Source organism: Gobio gobio (genome assembly GCF_949357685.1).
Source record: "Gobio gobio genome assembly, chromosome: 4".
NCBI classification, from domain to species: Eukaryota; Metazoa; Chordata; class Actinopteri; order Cypriniformes; family Gobionidae; genus Gobio; species Gobio gobio.
Genome location: NC_137100.1, coordinates 33,489,146 through 33,509,561, shown reverse-complemented (window position 1 = coordinate 33,509,561; position 20,416 = coordinate 33,489,146). Strand labels below are relative to the sequence as shown.

The 20,416-nt window shown below is 36.7% G+C and overlaps 1 protein-coding gene across 2 annotated transcripts in view; it reads right to left on the bottom strand.

Annotated features, from left to right (window-relative positions):
• Nucleotides 1-20,416, bottom strand: part of cds1 (CDP-diacylglycerol synthase (phosphatidate cytidylyltransferase) 1) — a 41,166-nt gene that overhangs the window by 6,916 nt on the left and 13,834 nt on the right. For both annotated transcript variants that reach the window (XR_013816373.1, XM_079815138.1), the window contains exons 2-12: nucleotides 10,281-10,429; nucleotides 9,104-9,200; nucleotides 8,712-8,809; nucleotides 8,144-8,283; nucleotides 4,168-4,226; nucleotides 2,627-2,709; nucleotides 2,244-2,331; nucleotides 2,074-2,142; nucleotides 1,810-1,962; nucleotides 1,513-1,632; nucleotides 1,294-1,397 (exon numbers count right to left, since the gene is read on the bottom strand). Coding sequence is in view for 1 of the 2 variants with exons in the window: in XM_079815138.1 (XP_079671264.1) it covers nucleotides 1,294-1,397; nucleotides 1,513-1,632; nucleotides 1,810-1,962; nucleotides 2,074-2,142; nucleotides 2,244-2,331; nucleotides 2,627-2,709; nucleotides 4,168-4,226; nucleotides 8,144-8,283; nucleotides 8,712-8,809; nucleotides 9,104-9,200; nucleotides 10,281-10,429 (1,160 nt within the window). In the remaining variant the exon portion in view is untranslated. The remainder of the gene's footprint in view (nucleotides 1-1,293; nucleotides 1,398-1,512; nucleotides 1,633-1,809; nucleotides 1,963-2,073; nucleotides 2,143-2,243; nucleotides 2,332-2,626; nucleotides 2,710-4,167; nucleotides 4,227-8,143; nucleotides 8,284-8,711; nucleotides 8,810-9,103; nucleotides 9,201-10,280; nucleotides 10,430-20,416) is intronic.

Sequence of the window (20,416 nt, the reverse complement as noted above, 5' to 3'; positions counted from 1 at the left end):
TGCAAATATTTCTTAAATACATACTCCGCTGACCCTGAGAGAGCAGTCATGTTAAGGTCTTTTTCAACCACACAGTATCATTATTTCTGTTACAAATATTCAGATGATCACAGAAGTACTGGGATAAAAGTTTACAGTTCAGATATAAACACTGATGTCTACATAGCAATCACCTTTTGAACACTTCAAACAAAGATTGTATCAATTACGCCACTAGGTGGCGACAAGTGACTGTTAAAAAAGTTACTTGTCATTGAATCATACATTCACGAGATTCGTTCAAAAACGGTGATTCATACAGTCATGAAACCACCCAAACTACTGCCAATAGAAACACCGATAGGCCGTTGTGGCATGTAAGACATACTGCTGCTGCACAAACAGCATACAATTATTACCCATAGCAGATCTACACAGGTGGAGCTGGGGAAGGTGGAGGGTTTCTGAGGAACACTGAAGCGCGCTGCAAACTGCTATAGCAAATGCTAAGCAGCTATTTAAATGTTGAGCAGCAGGTCACTAGCTGCAGATGTGACAGGACCCATCAGCCTGCGCCATCTATAGAGTTTCATGACAGAACTTGGTATATATAATGTGACTTGCTCCAACATTTCCTCGTCTCACAGAAATAATTAATGATGTAATAAGAAACAGAAAATACTAACATTTAAAATATCAAGAAATATGACGTGAATAAAGTAGAAAATACTGTATGCTAAATATACAAAACTAAGAAGCTGCACAGTGTAATAAAGTGTTAACATATCTAATGATATACTTTTTGTTTGTTTACATAGAATTTACGCTACAAACCATTGCCAAGACAAGACTTTTCTTTAAAAATTAAAAACTCACAATGTGCTGAAATTGATGGAGCAGGTCACATATATTTGTCTTTTTGAAAATGGGATTATTTAACTGAAGAGTCTCGACAGATGGTCGGATGAGCGTTTTGTATTTCTTTGATTTGAATTGCTTGTGCCACTTAAATCAGGAAGGATCAGACTATCTTCCATAGCTTGATTTAACCCATGTATTATGTTGAAGGTAATTATAGAAGTAACAGCCCACTGATGAGTAAATCTACTTTATTTATTGGCTAAAGCCAATGTTTACACACATTTGGCACTTGGTCTGTTAATTTTAGAACCTGTGTTTAATTCAAATGTGTCTTATTCAATTATTTTTAGTCATACTTCCAGTTTTATTTATTTTATGGATTTGTATATTTAATATTCTTTCAAAAGGATAAATTATAACCAAATGAGTTAAGAGGTCACCTGACTTCCTCACCTGATAAAACTTGCTATGTAAACATGAACGAACGTCGCCATCAGATACTGACAGTCAAAACGATCCATTATTCCACCATGACCCGGAATGGTGTCTGCGAAGTCCTACAAAATGAAAAAGCACAAGCTCACAGTGTAACGGACACTCCAAGTAGGTCAAGACTGTGTAAAGACAAACATTCAAGGGTTTATGTGTGACTTCTGCTGAATGTGAACTAACTTTGATCTTGAAAGCTCGTTTGAAACCACTGGCAAAGAATCCACCAAATGGTCCGATCAGAGAGGCGAACGTAGAGAGTGCAATACTGTGGATCTGAAAAGGGTAAAGGTTCACCGTTTTCTGCAGACAAAAGAAAGATACAGATCATCAGCAAATACAACATAATCATTTTGTAATATTTATGTTTCTTTATCATTTGAAAGGATTCGGGAATAAAACAAGCCCTCCCAATTGAATGCATTAAGCAGAGCTTTATTAACCGTTACAGTATGAAGTTTTGCCCCGTCCAATACTCACCCATCTAACTGCATTCTGCACCACTGCAGGAAGTGTGTATTCCTGCATCATGAACAGATTTGAGGGCTCACACTCTACTGCAAAGCGGTTCGTCTCACTGTTGTATTCCACTGGACAAACAAAGTACTGGTACTGGGATAACAGGTAGGCAAACTGGAAAAAAGGGACAACGTCAAGGTTTTAGTTGTCATATCTTGAGGGTTATGTGTTGATATCATATGACAATTGTTGTTAGTGTTTCTTACAGGTCTAATGGTGACTTACAAAGAAACTTAAGACCACTGTTGCAAAGAATCCCCCCATGAATCCTTCCCAGGTCTTCTTCGGGGAGAGCTGATAGAGAGTAAAGAGGTTTGAAATAAGATCATTTTTATCCACAATGCATGAAATGATGGAAAATGAAAACTTCTTCCGTGTAAATATCACATGTTCACCTTGATCAGTGGTGTTCTTCCAAAAAAGAAGCCAAACAGGTAGGCCATGATGTCATTACAGATCACAATAGAGATGGGAACAATAAACCTAGAGAAAAAAATTATAGTTTTATTTTACATACTGTAGGAGAGAAGAAACTATGCAGTGAACAAGGTATAACGAAACAAAAGAGAGAAAAGAAAGTTCACATTCATTTAATTCACTTTTTTTTAGAGAATTATTGACAAAGTTAACTAAAACATGAACAGAAATCTGTACTTCTGCTCTCCCTCGAGCGCCCAGATATGTTATCATGTGAAACATCAGGAATGCAAGCTTGAGAAACTAAAAAGTAGGAATGAGGTGAAACCTCAGACAGGTATGTCAGGTCAGGTGGGCTTACCAGATCATTCCCTCAAACAGGTTCTGAATAACCAGATGTGACTGAGTCACCACAATCAACAAGGTCACATGGGTCCAAGCAAACTGGAATGGCAAGCACAAACACACATTCACACACACACACAATGGCCACCCACATACAGACACACACACAAACTCAGAGTGAACAGTTGAAATGTTGTCTATTCACTAATACAATGATGATATATAATGCAGCACATATTCAAACAAAATCACAGCATGAATTATTATGTGTTGATAAACAATTTTAATTCTCAAATGTCAATTCAGAAGACTGCACTAAGACTATAAAATAAAACAAACTGAAATAAAATTAAATGGTCTAAATGCTTGAATACTAATTGTTAAAGCCTACTGGTCTGGAACAAAAAGTGTTTTGCTACCGAGTATATCTTGTGGCAGTTGATGATGTGTTATTGGTGTTACCACACTCACAAAGAAAATGACATTTTGCTGAGTAAAGTGAGTCACAGTTTATGCCTATTATTAGAGTTCCTGAACTGCTGTGGCTGGACTCAACCCAGCAGCCCAACACTGGTTATTAATAAATAACCAGAAACGTACATCAGAACTATGTTTGCATCAGTGCAAGTATCAGTGCTAGCAAGGCAGCAGATTACTATTGTTAATGTTTTAGTTTTAGTCAGGCTTCAATTTAGGCTTGGGGGTTGTCAATAAAAAGCAGCATCAGAGCCACCATTGCCATTGTCATGATGCTGAGTGTGCGTCTTGTTTTCAGTTGGCTTTACGAAACACCATCTTTAGAGCAATGAAAACATCAATCACAATTGATTATGCAAATAAATGCAAGAAAGAAGCCAAATTCAGTATGCAAATATTGCAATGGCATCATGACTGTGGTTACAAACACAAATCATTTAGCAGAGACATTAAACTTAAAATTAATGTTAAAAAAAGATTTCTATTTCAAATAAGTGCTGTAATAATAACCCTAAAAAATAAAATAAAAAACAGTAATGGTTGCTGAAAATTCAGCAGTGTCATCACAGGAATACATTTTAAAATATATTATTTTTTAATATATTATATATTTATATATTATTATTATATATATTATATATTTTGAATTGTAATATTTCACAACATTATTGGTTTTTTATTGCATTTTATCTCTCTAAATAAAAAGTCTTGTTTAAAAACATTACAAATCTTACCAACCCCAAACCCTTGAAAAATAGTGTATATAGTTTAAAAAATATATATGAATGGGCACCTAATACAAATAAATAAATAAAACATCTGAATGAATTCTGTATATTAAAGGGTCATGAACCCCCCTATTTAAGCACCGTATATATAACATGCAACAACTAGTTTTAACACTTTAAAAATACTTTCACAACACCCAAGATTTCTTAAAATATCTTTTAAAATGTGGTAATATGACGTATGCCATGGGACTACTGAGTATCTAATCGTCCAGCATATGATGTGCACATGACTGTGAGTGAATGAATGGACAGTTTAGTTCTGGCTGGTACAGAAATGACTGATACACACCATATAAAACTGCAGGCGGTAATGCTTCTTCACTAAACTCAGTACAAACATGCAGAAACCTGTAAAAAGCAAATAACATGCAGTTAATTTCATCAAATGCAGGAGAAACTACTATTCTAAACTATTTGTTTTGGAAAGATTCCGTATCACTGTTATGACAGCAGTACACAACATTATGACATATTTTGTTCTCATACATTCACAAAATACTGGAACAAACACACTGAGTAATACGTAATACTGTATAATGTGGTTTATATAATTATACTCAAGGTATTGATGACAACCATTAAGAGGTGTTGGAGAGAAATGAAAAATGACTGCAGTGGGGAAGACCTGCAACAGCTGCCAACATGCTGTGCATTTATGGCCATAACAGAGGCAGAGGTGCATGCGCCTTTGGTCCTGAGTATGACCACACATTTACATCTACGTTTGCAGCAGTGACTTTGTCGCAGCCCTAAGCTGGTCCGAACTCATGAAATTGGTGGAGTTCATGCAGAGTGATGCTGTCATTAAAGCAAGAGGGCGAAACGCCAAATATTAAGACATTCTGAACTGTAATATACTCAAGGTTGTGCTATATTGTGAATATACTGTACACTACCTTTCAAAAGTTTGGGGTCGGTAAGATTTTTGTTCTCACAACGACTAAGAGCTGAATTTATCTGATCAACATATTGTAAAATCGGTGACATTGTGAAATGATTACATTATTATTTTCTATTTTAATTAGTGCTGTCAGTTAAACGCGTTATTAACGGCGTTAACGCAAACCTATTTTAACGGCGTCAATTTTTTTATCGCGAGATTAACGTTCTTTTTGGTCTAACAAACTTTGTAGTTTTTTCACATGCTGTTGCAACAACTAGTAACGTTAGAAAAACTACAACACCACTCCGGATGTAGCTAGACCGGAAACAAAACATCAGGCACGCTGCGGCTGCCCGCACTCGTTTGGGCCATTAAAAGAGTAGACGTGGATGGCAAGCGTGAGACGCCGAAATGAGAAACGTATTAAGCCATGGTTTAACTCAGGGGTCTTCAACTAAAAGTGCTTGTCTTGAGCGCTGCTTTCTGCTCTGATGGTGCGTAGCCTACACACCAGACGCGAATGAAGCGTTTTGCGCGAGTGATTTAAGTCAATGCAAAGACGCAAATAGACATTCTGCGGCGCGGATTAAGCGGTGTGCATGTCGCGTCATTCGCGTCCGGTTTGAGCGCACCATCAGTCTCTTCCAGGGGCGTAAATCACGGGGGGGACGGGGGGGACAGGACCCCCCCAATCTGAGGGCTGTCCCCCCCTAAAAACCATGCTGAGTATTGTAAATAATATAATGATATATACTTAAAATACATGTGTAAGCAGTAAAACAATACAAAAGCAAACAGGACAAAAAAATGCGTTTAAGTTTAGAAAAATGTTGAGTTCCCCCCTCCCCCCTTGCCCCACAGTGGTTTGATCCACCGCGCACCTCAACTAACTTAACGTTACCCATAGAACGTAAAAAAAACTACAACACAAGTTTGTGGAGACAACAAGCCCTTCAGACAGCAGTTATGAAACTCCAGTAAGCTGTCAATACTATTTTATTCACTTTAAACATCAGATGAACTCTTTCGGACTCTTTTCTCTTTAATACAGATTAGGCAAAACACTGTTAACATCACTTGCCCACCGCGGCACCGCCCAGGGCCACCGTCGTTTTCATTTTTATAGTAATACAATAATTTTGTTTAGTTAGAGAACAGACACAACAATTAAAAACTGAATGTGTCTGCTCAATACACGGGTTTCCTGTTTACAAACATTACAGGGTGCGTGCGCATCCTGGAGGCAGAAAGATAGATCGCCGGTCCGCTACTGCAAGAACATTGAAGCTTTCCTTATTGTTTGTATATAACTGCTGACTCAATAAAACGTGATTTTAGTTGGATCTGTTTGTCTGTCTTTAATTTTGCAGTGTTGCTGTGATACATGTATGAATGATCATGTTAGGTAATAATTTTTTGGCAAACGCATGCTTCCCCCTAGGTATGTTAAACATCAGGCACCCAGCACTGGCTCTGTTGGTACAATTAAACACGCAGCAACTCCTTGGCATTTTGACTTACAGACACGCCGCTACTAACCTACAACACGAGAGGTTTCTTCTTTCTGCCTCTCGGGTGCGTGCGCAAGCAGTGATGACGTCGCCGAGAAATCCATGTATACAGCACGAGCCGAACGAGAGTCAGATTTCATTAATCACCAGAGCAAACAGCTGACAGACAAGATGATCGCGGAACATTTGGTTTCAAAGCGACATGTAAAAGTGCCTATTTAAGGGAGTGTGTCATTGTACTGTTTTCTTGCTGTGTTTTTCATTAAGAATAATACGCTAATGAACCCATAATTCAAGCAACCCGAACCCGCCCTCGAATTGGCGCTAATTCTAAATCTAAAGTAGGCGTATATGCGGACGGCCGCTCCGCCAGATCTGTGTTGGGCTTGCTGCAGTTGAATATCTAAAGATCTGAATATCATAGTATAAAATACTATGTGTAAGATACGAGATAATTTAATAATTATAATATGACTGCGTGGGGAACCTTACTCATATTTAAACAACTATCGCTTTGTGTTGTTGGTCAGATAAAATGACAGAGAAAAGAAAAACGGACATTAGATCATTTTTCAGTGCACCAAAACGCCAAATAAGCACAAAATGTTTTTTTTTTTTTTTTTTTTAATATTATTATATATTTTTTTTGTGATACACATATCCTTACAAGTACGATTTTGGCTGTATTATTTGTGTCCCCTTCAAAAATTGCTCTTGAGAAATTTCATGTTTATCGTCCCCCCCAACTGTTAGATGAAATTTACGCCCCTGGTCTCTTCTTCACTGCATGCTTGACCGCGCGTCTGGGTCTGAACGTAGTAACAGTGAGCATTGCAACGTTAACTGTTTCATTACGTCAAAAGGCTTCGCGGTCCGGATTCGGACCAAAGTCCGCTAGTTGGCGACCCCTGGTTTAACTGCACTATAGGCGGAGTCCTAGTTTACCTTGCATGTGCACTTTGTAATTTTATTTTGTATCACCCTGTTTTGATCCCTTAGAAAGGGCTGTTGAAGGGGCTGTTTGTGCAACAAAGTATTTGTTTCACCCTTTTATTGATGGGCAGTGTTACATTGTGTGAGATTATTTGCTCCAAGTGAGAATGTTGGTGTGAAATCGAACACTAAAGTATGCCAATGTTGTTTTCAATAAAACAAACATTTGAACAAAGCAAGCCGATCCACTTTTCTATGTTGATAAGAGCATTAAAATAAGAAAAAATAATGGGACAAAAAGAAATCAAGGGACATTTAGAATAAATAAAAATGTGCGATTAATTGTGATTAATTGTGAGTTAACTATGACATTAATGCGATTAATCGCGATTAAATATTTTAATCGTTTGACAGCACTAATTTTAATATATTTTAAAATGCAATTCATATGCTCAATTCAACATTTCTTATTATTATCAAAGTTGTGCTGCTTAAAATTTTTTGTGGAAACCATGATACAGGTTTTTCAAGCAGGTTCTAGAAGGAATAGAAGATTCAAAAGACTTTCATTTATTTAAAATAGAAATCTTTTGTAACATTATAAATGTGCTTATTGTCACTTTTGATCTATTTAATGTGTCCTGGCTGGATTAAGGTATTCATTTATGTAATATTTTTTACAAACATTTATATATATTACTGACCCCAAACCTTTGGATAATAGTGTAGCTTCAGCTCAACAGCTTGCTGGCATAGAATAACAGCATATTCACATGATGAAGCATTTGAAAATGTGACCAAGCATGAAGTCATTTCTGAAAATCTATGCGTAGAATATCATTCAGTATATAATAAATTATGCAAAAAAGCTAATTGTGGACTATGGCCTTTTGACCTAGAGTCATAAAAGTTTTATGCAAGCTCCCAGATACACTCACCTGCCAAATACAGTGCAAAAGAAATAAACCGATGATAACGCACAAGGAACTGCAAAGGTTCCTCCCTTTGGACAAGTGCGCCAAAATAATCAGCCACTGTCTCTCCATAAAAGAAGTAGTTCACACAAATCAAGAAGTACCTGAAATACAAGGTGCATATGTGTCAAGATCTGACAATTTGAGTGAAAGGCACATATTTGACAGAAACTGTTGGCTTTTAACAATACATGGCCCTTTTCTTCTGCTTGGCTGTCGTCTTGTTTTGTTTGAACAAAGCCTGCAGGTGGGGTGTATTTTATGCTAGGTTCCAACATGGAAGTGCACTTTGCTCTTTAAAAGTCCAGTTTATCACTACTTTATCTATGACAAAAGGTGACTGGTAAAACGTGAGAGAGTGGGTGTGTTTGTGTTTGTAGTTGAGTGTTTGTACATGAATGTAAAGTACATAAATCAGTGAGAAGGGGTGGGGGGGGGGGGGGGGGGTGGAGAGATGTTAAAGTGAGAGACTTGTGAGAGTTAAGGGGTGAAAGAGAAGCTTTAAATGGTGCCTAGTATGCATTTTACTTACCAGCTAAGAGTCCTGAACCACGGCAGTTCATAGGAATGGTAAACTCTGTAGCCAATGGTTATAATTTCATGAAAACACTTAATTTGAACACCCATAACCTATAAAAAAAGAATGATAAAAATGTAAGTTAATAAATGTTGTAAGAATCAAATGTCTTTTTAAAATCACTGTAGTGATTCATATTAACTTATAATTGAAAATATCTACATTATGTCAGTTCAGGTGAGGTTATAAATGAGCCAAATTACATCATGTGGGTTTGTGGGAAGGCAGCTAGGATGTTGTGTAAATGCTTGGTCACGGAACCACAAATGCTGGCTAGCCAGTGGTCAGTGTGTTAGTCACGTTAATTGTGTTTGTGTGGTACACATATGGTTTGTACTCATACTTACCACAAATATAAGCATAATGGGTCCCAAATAGATGATGAGGAAGAAGCCAATGATCATGGTCAATGACAATATGCCTCGTATCCACCAGTTCTTCCACCTGCCGAGATCAAGACATGTTTTTTTAAATCATAAAAAAATCTAAAATCATACGAATCAACAGTTGAATCAAAACTACAGAATCAAGACTACAGTTTTGTAGGAAACCCTTTGAGCGAGTTTGTATAATAAAAATACATTTATAAGTGTTGGCAAATCCCCACTACAAGCCAGTGAAAGAGGTGGAAACTAAGCTGTGTAAAAAGCTAAACTGATGACCCAGTGGTTTTCCCCACTGTTGAAATGTAGGGGTGTTAAACCAAATGAATTGGCATGAACAGAATGATGTATTGTATGACAAAACAATGATTTCAGTTTGATTTAAGCTTCCACTGTTGATCACTTAAGATATATTTTTGTGTTCTGAGATTTCCGAGAACAAAACGGATGGGACTGATTTATGCTGATGGCGCCATAAATGTAATAAATGAGGTTCCATGAGAGATGTGAATTCTTTGTTTTCTGGCCCAGAGTGTAATAAACTGTTTGCAGGTGCCACAACTCACGCATGCCGCTGAAAAGAACGAGAGGAGATTTGTCAATGGAAAGGAAGAGAAAGGAGAGGGAGAGGGGGAAAAAGTGCAGCATCATCACAAAGCATAGCCAGGCGCCGGCATTCAGGCATGTCGCCCTGCATTGGACCGGCACCTCTGCAGTCTTTTTAAAGAGAATGCATCAAATCCCACCAACAGAGCAGCAAAACTAAAGAGGATTAGGAGCGTTTTACCCATTGACCTACCTCCTAACCTCATCTGTATATCATATATCACTACAGTCTGTCTTATTGATCTGAATCGAAGTCAATAGCTAAGCAATACGAGGTGTTGTAAGGTTATGTGTCTGCTTTCAAAGATGAACTGGATCAAAAGGTACTGATTTTACTGAAAAATAACGTGTGGATAGGATTGTTTTAATGCACTGGTTTCCTATTTTCCCAGTGAAAACAGGTACAACTAGTTGAGACCTCAGAGACTTATAGTTGTCTGTGTGCATTGTACTGGGGCCTAAACGTACATACAGGTACATAAGGCCGACAGAGACAGTTTGGGGAGTTGCTCATGAGCTCAGCGTCATTGGGTACCTAGATGACAAGCCCTCCAGGGCTTTGTTGAGACACTGTGGAGTGTTATCTGTGGTTGGTGGCATGTCTGGTGTTTCCGCTTTGGAGTCACCCTCCATTTCTCCTTCCCCTTCACCGGGAAAAGCAAGCCTGTCGTCTCCATCTACCTCCTGCAGAGCGCAAACACACACAGTGAGAAAAAAAATACATAAACTAGATAATTAATGCACTTACTCCAAGGCAGATAATTATATTTTGCTAAATCATAATCTTATATATAATATAAACAATATTATAAACAAACTACAACACAGTCAAATTTCTTTAAAGTCACCATCACTTCTGACAACTCTTTAATATATATATATATATATATATATATATATATATATATATATATATATATATATATTATTATATATATATATATATATATATATATACAGGAAATTGTCTCGTTTTATTACAAAAAATAAATAAATCAGAAATACCCCCTTGTGTTTTTTTTATATATATATATATATATATATATATATATATATATATATATATATATATATATATATATATATAAAAAACACAAGGGGGTATTTCTGATTTATTTATTTTTTGTAATAAAACGAGACAATTTCCTGAGCTTGTGTTAACCACAGACCTTATTACAGGCATTTAACCAAAAAGCCATTGACGTCAAGACGATGGAAGTGTAAGTGCTAAAATGTTAGGGGTGGTTGATTATGATTTCACTTTTTTAAATTTAGTTATTGTGTAATGTTGCTGTTTGGACATAAACAACATCTGCAAAGTTACGACACTCAAAGTTCAACGAAAAAGGAGAAATTTTAATTTAAAGAAATTAATTTTTAAGGACTATAACAAATGGCCGGTAGGGACTACAACGAGCTTCTCATGGGTTAGTGATTTCACTTATATAGTGATTTTCACTTATATTCACTTTGATAGTCCCTACCGGCCATGTTGCTCTTCTCAACATGGCCTTTGTTGTGTGTTTCCGGGGGTGGGGTTTATGTAAATTTTAGGGTTAGTGATTTCACTAACCCTACAATTTACATAAACCCCGCCCCCGGGAACATACAACAAAGGCCATGTTGAGAAGAGCAAGAGTTATGTAGTAGTGTTGTTGCCATGCCGTCGAAACGCAGTCATTTTCACCCCGATTGCAAGTCCTTTTTGTTCGGCCTTCCTATGGATGCTGGCCGTGGGAACAATGGTTAAAATTAATTTTTAACTCAGTTCCTGAACATTATAATCCAAATAAAGCTCACTGTTCTGCACATTTTACGGAGGACAGCTTCCTCAATCAGTGCATGTTTAATGCCGGATTCAGTCCTCAAAGATGGAGCAGTTCCCACTTTAAAAGCAGAAGCTGTTGTTTATGGGCCACAACCTATAAATGTTTTATTATTTGTTGATGTGTTTTCCATTAATAGTGTCCATCGTTATTTTTATGCTGTAGCAAGGACGTAAACAAAGGGAAACACCATTTGGCTCCGCTAGCCAGTTACCTAATTGCTAATTCAAACTTATCCGACAAACACCTACAAACTTCTTTTTAGTCCCACTAGCAAACTTTGAATGTTGGTGTTTGTTGGCGTTTAAGTGATCAGTGTAAATACAGGCACGCTTAACATGGTTCTGTGTTTGATTTGGAAGGACACTGTAATAAATCAATGGTTAGTCTTATCATTCAGGCAACAGATATTTGGCTACACTCATTCTATAAAGACAAAACTAACGATGCTATACAGTCAGTAGCAATCTCTATAGATCTACAGTCTGTAATCATATAGTCTAATCCCTTTGAGAACTGTAGTATTTGTTAAAATGATTATATGAAGAAAAAGCTACAAGGCAATCATGTATTCTGCTGTCCTTAAGCTTTAATAAGGCTAAAACCATATATCAAATGCTAATATAAACAGTAGTAGTATTTACAAATAACAGGCTATCTACAAAGTATGAGACAACTACAAAAAAAACCATGCCATTCTGAAACGTCCTGTAACAGCCGTTCTTGCACAGCTTCTGCTCGATCCTCTTCACTAATATTCTCTGGGTCTGATTCAGGCTCAAACTGATACAGCAATATTGACGCCATTGTTTACAATACACCTGAACACATGCAACTACCCGTAATGTTAAGGGGCGTGACATTTCTGGACAACGTGGACTAGGCGGTTAGCAAATCACAACACACTGGGCCAGTTAACCAATCTAAGCCCATTGTGTATTTCTGAGGGAAGGGCTTCATAAAATCAGGAACTCTACAGACCGATTTTACGAGAGGGGACACAGCGGTGTAGAATAAAGGTAAAATATGTGAAAAATAAGTATGAACCCATGTTACAGTGCACCCCATAAACACAATCAAGCTGATCAACCACCCCTTTAACTTATTTCCGGGATTCGGCCTACAAAAATACATAATCTCCTCCAGCAATAGAGACGGAGCATATTTAGGCCACGCCCACACAGGGGGGGGGGGGGGGGGGGGCAAGCCAACGCTCTCCATTGACTTTGCATTGCGGGAGGCTGCCTCCTTGTCATTTCGGACTTATAACAAAAAACAGAACAATGTCTAAAAGCTGATATGTGACAAGGTGTACAGCAAACAAGCTAAAAAACAGAAATACGTTTTTATAAGCCGTCGACCCCAAAAAACGAGTGTTTAAGGAGACAACAGTGGATACAGGCAATAAGACGTGAAGGTTCACCAAGAAGAATGGGCAAATTTAGGGATCCTGACACTCAGTATGCCTATGTGTGCAGTAAACATTTTGTCAATGTTAAGTCAAATATCCAAATGTCAGTTTTATATATTATATTTCCTGTCGCTGATTACGTTCCCCTCCAGTGGGCGTAGTTCTCAGTGTAATATTGCATGTCACGCTCTGTCTCAATTGCTTGTATCCACTTTTTTGTCTTTAAACGCTCGTTTTTTGGGTCAACAGCTTATAACATTTTCTGGGTTTTTGGTTCTGGGTTGTTTAGCTTGTTTGCTGTACACTTTGTCACATATCAGCTTTTATACATTGTTCTGTTTTTGTTATAAGTCAAAAATGACAAGAAGGCCCTTCCCGCAATACAAAGTCAATGGAGACGGTTTGATTGCCCCCCCCCCAACATTAGGCAGGATGAGGAATAATATTTTTTGATTAAAAAAATAATAATAATAATCCGATTAATTGAAGAACATTTTAGAATTAGATGCAGCCATAGTCCAAGCCCTACATAAACGGCCACTAAGAAACATGTTTTGAAAACACTGAAAGACCGATTAGTTGACTAGTTGTTCAGGTAATCCACCTGTGGTATTGAAAATATGTAGTGTTGCACATTCCTAACAATTATAGGTGACAGACTCGTCAGACATTTATATTAAACAAAACACACAAGCCACATTTTCAATAAACCAGTAGTCTTTTGCAATCACAATGAAACGCAGCTCTTCATGGAAACCACAGATTTACCAGTCAAAGTAATGAAGAGCGACGGTAGACAGGATATTAGCCAGCATAATTTATGCAAATGCTAGACAAATGCCTCTGAGGAAAATCAATCTGGCATGGACATGGCATCGGTGTAGGTGTGGTATAGTAGACTGAAGATTCCTGTCTGCCCTTCAGAAGGTGAAGAGAGGCTGCTTTTTCATCTTTCACTGTTGTCTTGACCAACACACCACAACTACGACAAGCTAAAAAACTGAATAAAATATGGCTTGTAATGTTGTGGCTTCTGTCCCCTCTGTGAAAAATCTTCTACAGTAACAGTAGCAGAGGAACTAATGGATCAAGTGAAGGGGAAAGTACTACCGAGAGAAAAAGTTGAATATCAAAAGGGCTGGCCGCTGGCTTAACAGCATCAATTTCTCGATTTTAATCAATCTGCATTCTGATGAATCATTAGAAGTCATTAGAATCAACAGAAGCTTGCGAATCCATTTATTTATGTATTTTTCTTTTTTTCTTTGAATTTTTTTTTTTTTTTACTTTGGTTTTACTGAACAGAGGTCCAAAATTGAAACAATAGCACTGTATACCAAATACATAAAAGTGAAGCAACTCTAGTTACAGATAAGTATTCCTGATACATAGAATAGAGGAGTTCCAGACAGATCACAGTGATAACATCAGATGAGTAAATTAAGAGTAACAAATATGTAATGACGTATAAGACCCAGTATTATCATATTCCAAAATGATCTAATACAGACTTCCATATTTTCCTAAATATTTCCAGCTTGTCGTTATTGATAAATCGTAACTTCTCAATATGAATAATGTTCACTAATTCACTCTGCAGCGTATCAAATGTTGGAACAATATCCAGTTTCCACCTCTGAAGAATCAGTCTTTTTGCAAGAACCATAAATAAAGAAATACCCTGTTTTTCAAATTTACAGAAAGAAGGTACTGAAATCACCCCAAAGATGGCAATCATCGGATCTGGAGCGATTTCTTTTTTATACACTTTCGAAAGCAGGTCAAAAATATCAGTCCAGTACTTGTGAAGGTTGCAACATGTCCATAGTGATTGTAGAAGTGTACCATCTGCAACCTTGCATTTATTACAGAGCGGTGATACTTCAGGGTAAATCTTATGCAATTTAGATTTACACATGTATACTCTATGTAAGGATTTGTCTAGTATTAATCGAAAAATCATGTATGCTTTGTAGGCATTCCTCCCATTTTACATCCTCAATAGCGAAACCTAAATCCTCCTCCCATGTTTTCATAATTGTAGTTGTGTCGCTATCCAACAGATCAATTCATATATTATAGAAATATGACACCGCTTTGGAGTTACCGGCTTTAAATCTATTTATTTACTCTAATTTGTTGTGCTTTTTAAATTGTTCAAAGTCTGGGAAATACTTTCTGACATAGTCTCTGATTTGCAGATATCTAAAAAAGTGAGAATTTGGTAGCTCAAACTTTGATTGGAGCTCTTTAAATGACAGAAATTGCTCATTCATATAAAGTGAGCCAATGCAGCCTATTCCCTTCTGTTTCCAGAGTGAAAAAAACATATCATTAAGAGCAGGAATAAAGGAGTGATTCTTGCATATATGGCTATCAAGATATACATTAGGGCCTTTAATATATATTCTAATTTGTTTCCAGATTTTTAAAGACTGACCAATTACAAAGTGGCTGTTGTAAATATACTTACTAATCTTCCTTGGACTGTTGCACAGTTCCTGTAATGAAGAGCTAGGGCAAAGGGCCTGTTCAATTCTTAGCCATTCAGGCACTCCTTTTATATTAACCAACAAAGTATAAACACAATGTCAAAAAGAGATTCATTGCACAGCATAGACAGATAGTATATAATCGTTACTGATAATAACGATAACGGGATAATATTGAACTGAAATAACTGACAGCTTCAGTAATTATAATGGACGTGATCTTTGCTCTCTTTCTGTATATAGATATTTTTCATGCTTCTAACTACACATTGCAAAGTTTCTGGATTGACAACCGTATTTAAATGTGCGATTGAATATGATTGACAGAACAATCTGATACAGTATGTCAAATGAAATGTGCATTAAGTCCTGGAGTGTAAATGCAAAATAATAGACCTGACACTTTTTCTATGTAATGTGTGGCTCATTTGCTCTTCTCATGGGTAGGGTACTTTGTACTGTGTGTGTGGATGGCCGTGGCCGTCCGCCACCACAGAACAACATTTCTGACCCAGGAAAAACCCTGTCATCCAATAAATCACATAAACTTTTGTTACTATTGATATGAAACAAAGTCTCAGCTTTCAAATTCTGTCAATTTTATCACAGTGCCACGACAAATGACTGTAGTGCCTCAGTTCAAGCGAAGCAGCAGCAAGCAGCACACATGAACCCATAATATCTTCCTCTTTACTAGTAGTTACAGCACGAAATAGCATGAATAAACATCAGAAGGTATGTTGAAGGGAACAGGTCAACTTACTGAAATGTGTCGCGTCTCAGATGATTAGACATATTTCTGTCATGACAACTCTCAGAGAGATTTGCATGGTAATGGTAATGGATGTGGCAATGTTAATGTATTTGGTCTTGGCGAAATAGATCTGCAACGCTGCTGCTGCACAGCAAGTACCGAGACTTGCTACTGCCAATACATTCACAGATATTGCTATGAGCATGTAAGAGATGCTGCTGCTGCACATGTAACATACATGAATTAACCCCTGTAGCCAGGGCTCTGAACCGGTTCAAGGAACGAAAACGAAAACCGGAAACGAACGAAATTAAGAGGAACAAAAACGTAAACGAAATCAAAATCAATTTGAATCGTTCTGAACAGAAACGTTAATTTGAAATGACAATTAACCGGTTAATAACGTTATTTTATCGTTCTCTTTAATATTTTAATTTGGCAGTGACCAATAATGAATAGAGTAGTACAGCATGTGACGTTGACGGATCAAGCGTGAGTGAAATGCCCATGCACCAGTAATCTATGAATCTACCGGTAATGCAAGTCAGTGTAGAGCGCGCATTTTCATGCCTCAAGTAGACATTTCTTTCCCCACTGAGGTCTACAATGAAAGCGCAGGTATTGGAGGACATTCTTTTCGTACGTTTAAATAAGCAGTACGGACTTTAAGCTCAAATAGTCTGATTTAGGCTAGTTTGTGGATTTCGTTTAAGCCTATCCAAGTAGGCTAGCATCTATCAAACATTTTTCCTATAGTCTTTCAGATTGCCAATACAGGTCAATGTTTTCTATATAGACGGTTGATGCTTCGTATTAAATGGTATGTTATATTGCATTAAATGATCAAGCTTTATTAGCGGACTGAATTTGATTATGTGATGCAAGGACGTGTTGCGCAGTGTTTGCTTTGAAATTACCAGTTGACGGTGCATTAAAAGAGCAATGGTTATCCAGGTTATTCTTTATTCATGCAATTTTTAAAACAAGTCGTGTTGAAAAAAAAGTTATGTACAAAGAATGTTATCACTCTTCTGAAAAGAATAGGCATATAGAGGGCCACTTTCCGCTCCATTAAAACAGGTCAATATTTGTCCCACTGTTTATGCTTTGTAATTAATACATGTATTTCTGTTGTGGTTTTAAAAATGTTATGAAATAAATATTCAAGTTTAATTATCATACGTTATATTATTATTGATTGAAAATAAGTCTTTATTTATACATATTTGTTTAAAGTATAGGCTAAATTAAAATAACTTTATTAACCGTTATTTTTTCAAATCAAACCGTTTTCGGAACAGTAATGTTTAATGAGGAACGCAAAAACGGAAACGTTAAAATATCGATTCTGCTCGGAGTGAACCGATTGATATTTTTTTCAGTTTTTAAGCCCTGCCTGTAGCACATCTGTACAGGTGGAGCTGGGAAAGGTTGAGGGTTTCTGAAAGCACGCTGCAGACTGCTAACAGCAACACTACTGGTATTTGAATGTTGAGCCACAAATCAGTGGCCGCTGATGTAACAGCAACCAATCAGCTGCGCTATGCAGATGACGATGCGATCCCTACCAAATAAGTTAAGGACCTATCAGCCTGCCCCTGCACCAAAGAGTTTTATGCCAGAACTTGGTATATATTACATAATCATATTTTTACTTGTCTTATTTAATACATTTGAATAAAAAATTATGACAGCCACCATTTAAATGTCTATATTTCAACAACAAATTGGAGTAAACATAATTGTACCATTAAAAGGTTCATATAAAAACTGCACGTACAATTTAAATGTATGTAATGTAGTTATATTATAACAAAAAATAGCACTTAATTTAATAATTATAATTTGGACTCAGTTGTTAATTTTAACCTTTAATCTTATAGTAATATTTCAGCTGATAGGGTTCCTTTTTTAGTTTACAGCATCTGTTCATCATATAAAGCGATCTTGTCTCTTCAGAAAATGTTGGACTAAACCACTCAATTCATATGGATTAGTTTTACATTCTCTTTATGAACTTTTTGAAGCCTCAAATTGGTAGTTGCATAGCTGTCAACGGAGGGACAGAAAGCTCTCAGATTTTATCAAAAAAAATCTTCATTTGTGTTTTGAAGATGAACGAAAGTCTTACAGGTTTGAAATGATATGAGGGTGAGTAAATAATGACAGAATTTAAATTTTTGGGTGAACTAACCCTTTAAATACAGGCTATTTATTTTCAAAGATAAAAGTTTTTACATTTGTACCTGGACTACAACATGCCCTAGATATTGTTTGGTAACACTATACATTGAGACTCCATTAGTTAACATTAGTTGATTCATTAGTTATTTTAAACTGATAAAAATACTTCTAAAGCATAGTTAATTTCAACATTTAATAACAAATTATTAAAATCAACAGTTAAAGGAACACTCCACATTTTTTGAAAATAGGCTCATTTTCCAACTACCCTAGAGTTAAACAGTTGAGTTTTACCGTTTTCGAATCCATTCAGTCGATATCCGGGTCTGGTGGTAGCACTTTTAGCATAGCTTAGCATAGATCATTGAATCTAATTAGACCGTTAGCATCTCGCTCAAAAAATGACCAAAGAATTTCAATATTTTTCCTATTTAAAACTTGACTCTTCTGTAGTTAAGGTTATTCCACATAGGCACACATCTATATGCTACACTAAATTTTTCAAATAAACATCGAAATAAATCTAAATAATAAACTAAATTAACCATTTAAACTAAATTACTGATCGAATTATTGATCTAAAGCCCACACTGTCGCTGTGTGATGGTTGAGATGGGCTGATGACATCAGTGTTTTTTCCGGAGTGGCTATGCGGCTGAATAAAATTTTGCTGCATTATTTTCCTGTTTAACACTGTAAAGCTGCTTTGAAACAATCTACTTTGTGAAAAGCGCTATATAAATAAAGTTGACTTGACTTGACTTGACTTTTGACTTGACTTGACTTGACTTGACTTGACTTGACTTGACTTGACTTGACTTGACTTGACTTGACTTGACTTGACTTATTTTCGAATGGACAGATATTCTGAGCACAATGTTTTCACATGTTATATATCTTAACATCAACAAGAGTTTCTGTAGTTTAAATAGTAGAGATGTGGATAGAAGTGTCTGACAAATGCATAAATATGAATTTCAGAAACTAACCCTAAAGGTCACATAAAGTAAAAAACACACTGCGGTCCGGTCTAAGTAGGTGGTTCATGGCCTAAATAGGCTTCAAAAATCAGGCTCCTGTGAGTCTTTGTTGGCTCTGTTATTCATAGCTTTTGTGTATTTTATGTTTGGTGGTGTTTCTGTCAAACCCCTTACTGACAACCTAATTTGGCCATATAAGAACTAGAGGAACACAGCATAATTTCCAAAATTAGCCAAAGTCTTTGGACCAAGACTGTAAGAAACTTTGCTGAGGAGGTAATTGGGTGCAAGTTGCGTTGAGTAGAGAGGTCACTCATGTCTGAAACAAGGCTCAGATTAAGGGTGGTAAAAGAAACCCTCTGCTAACTCTTTAATGAGGGCACACTCAAGCCCCCAGAAAACATTCATGGAAATTTACAGACCAGAGCAACACTCATTCCAGCTATCAGCTACATCAGTGTAGTCAAACAGATTTTGTGCAATTTTAAATAAAATTTTTATTTTTGAAGGCAACAAACAAACTGAAACATTATCCCATTCATACTCTGCCAGGACAATAGACATATGAGAAGAGAGTTTCCTAATGCTCCAGATGAGTGAACCTATTATTATCCTGAGGGTTTCACTAAATGGCAGCCTAGTAGAATACTGCAGTCCATTTAAAAAAAAGAATCAGTGTTTATGAATGTGCACTAATATTTCCACCATTTAAAGGAACACTCCACCGTTTTTAGAAATAGGGCTTATTCAACTTCTTTCCTACATTTAGATATGTGGGCAAATGCATTTTTGTCTCAGTGCATGCATTGTTTTAGTTTGTGAGGGTCGCCGCTAGCTTAGCTTAGCATAATGAATGGAATCCTATGTTTCCAGGTAGCATGTCCTGACTAAAAGTGAAAAAAAAGAAAGCCCACCTAATTACTTCTTGTGGCCTGCGTATTCACAACGAGTACAAATAGCGATGCAGATTAAGACTAGGCGATTTCCTAGGCAGATATTGACTTGGGACTATATTATGGGGAAG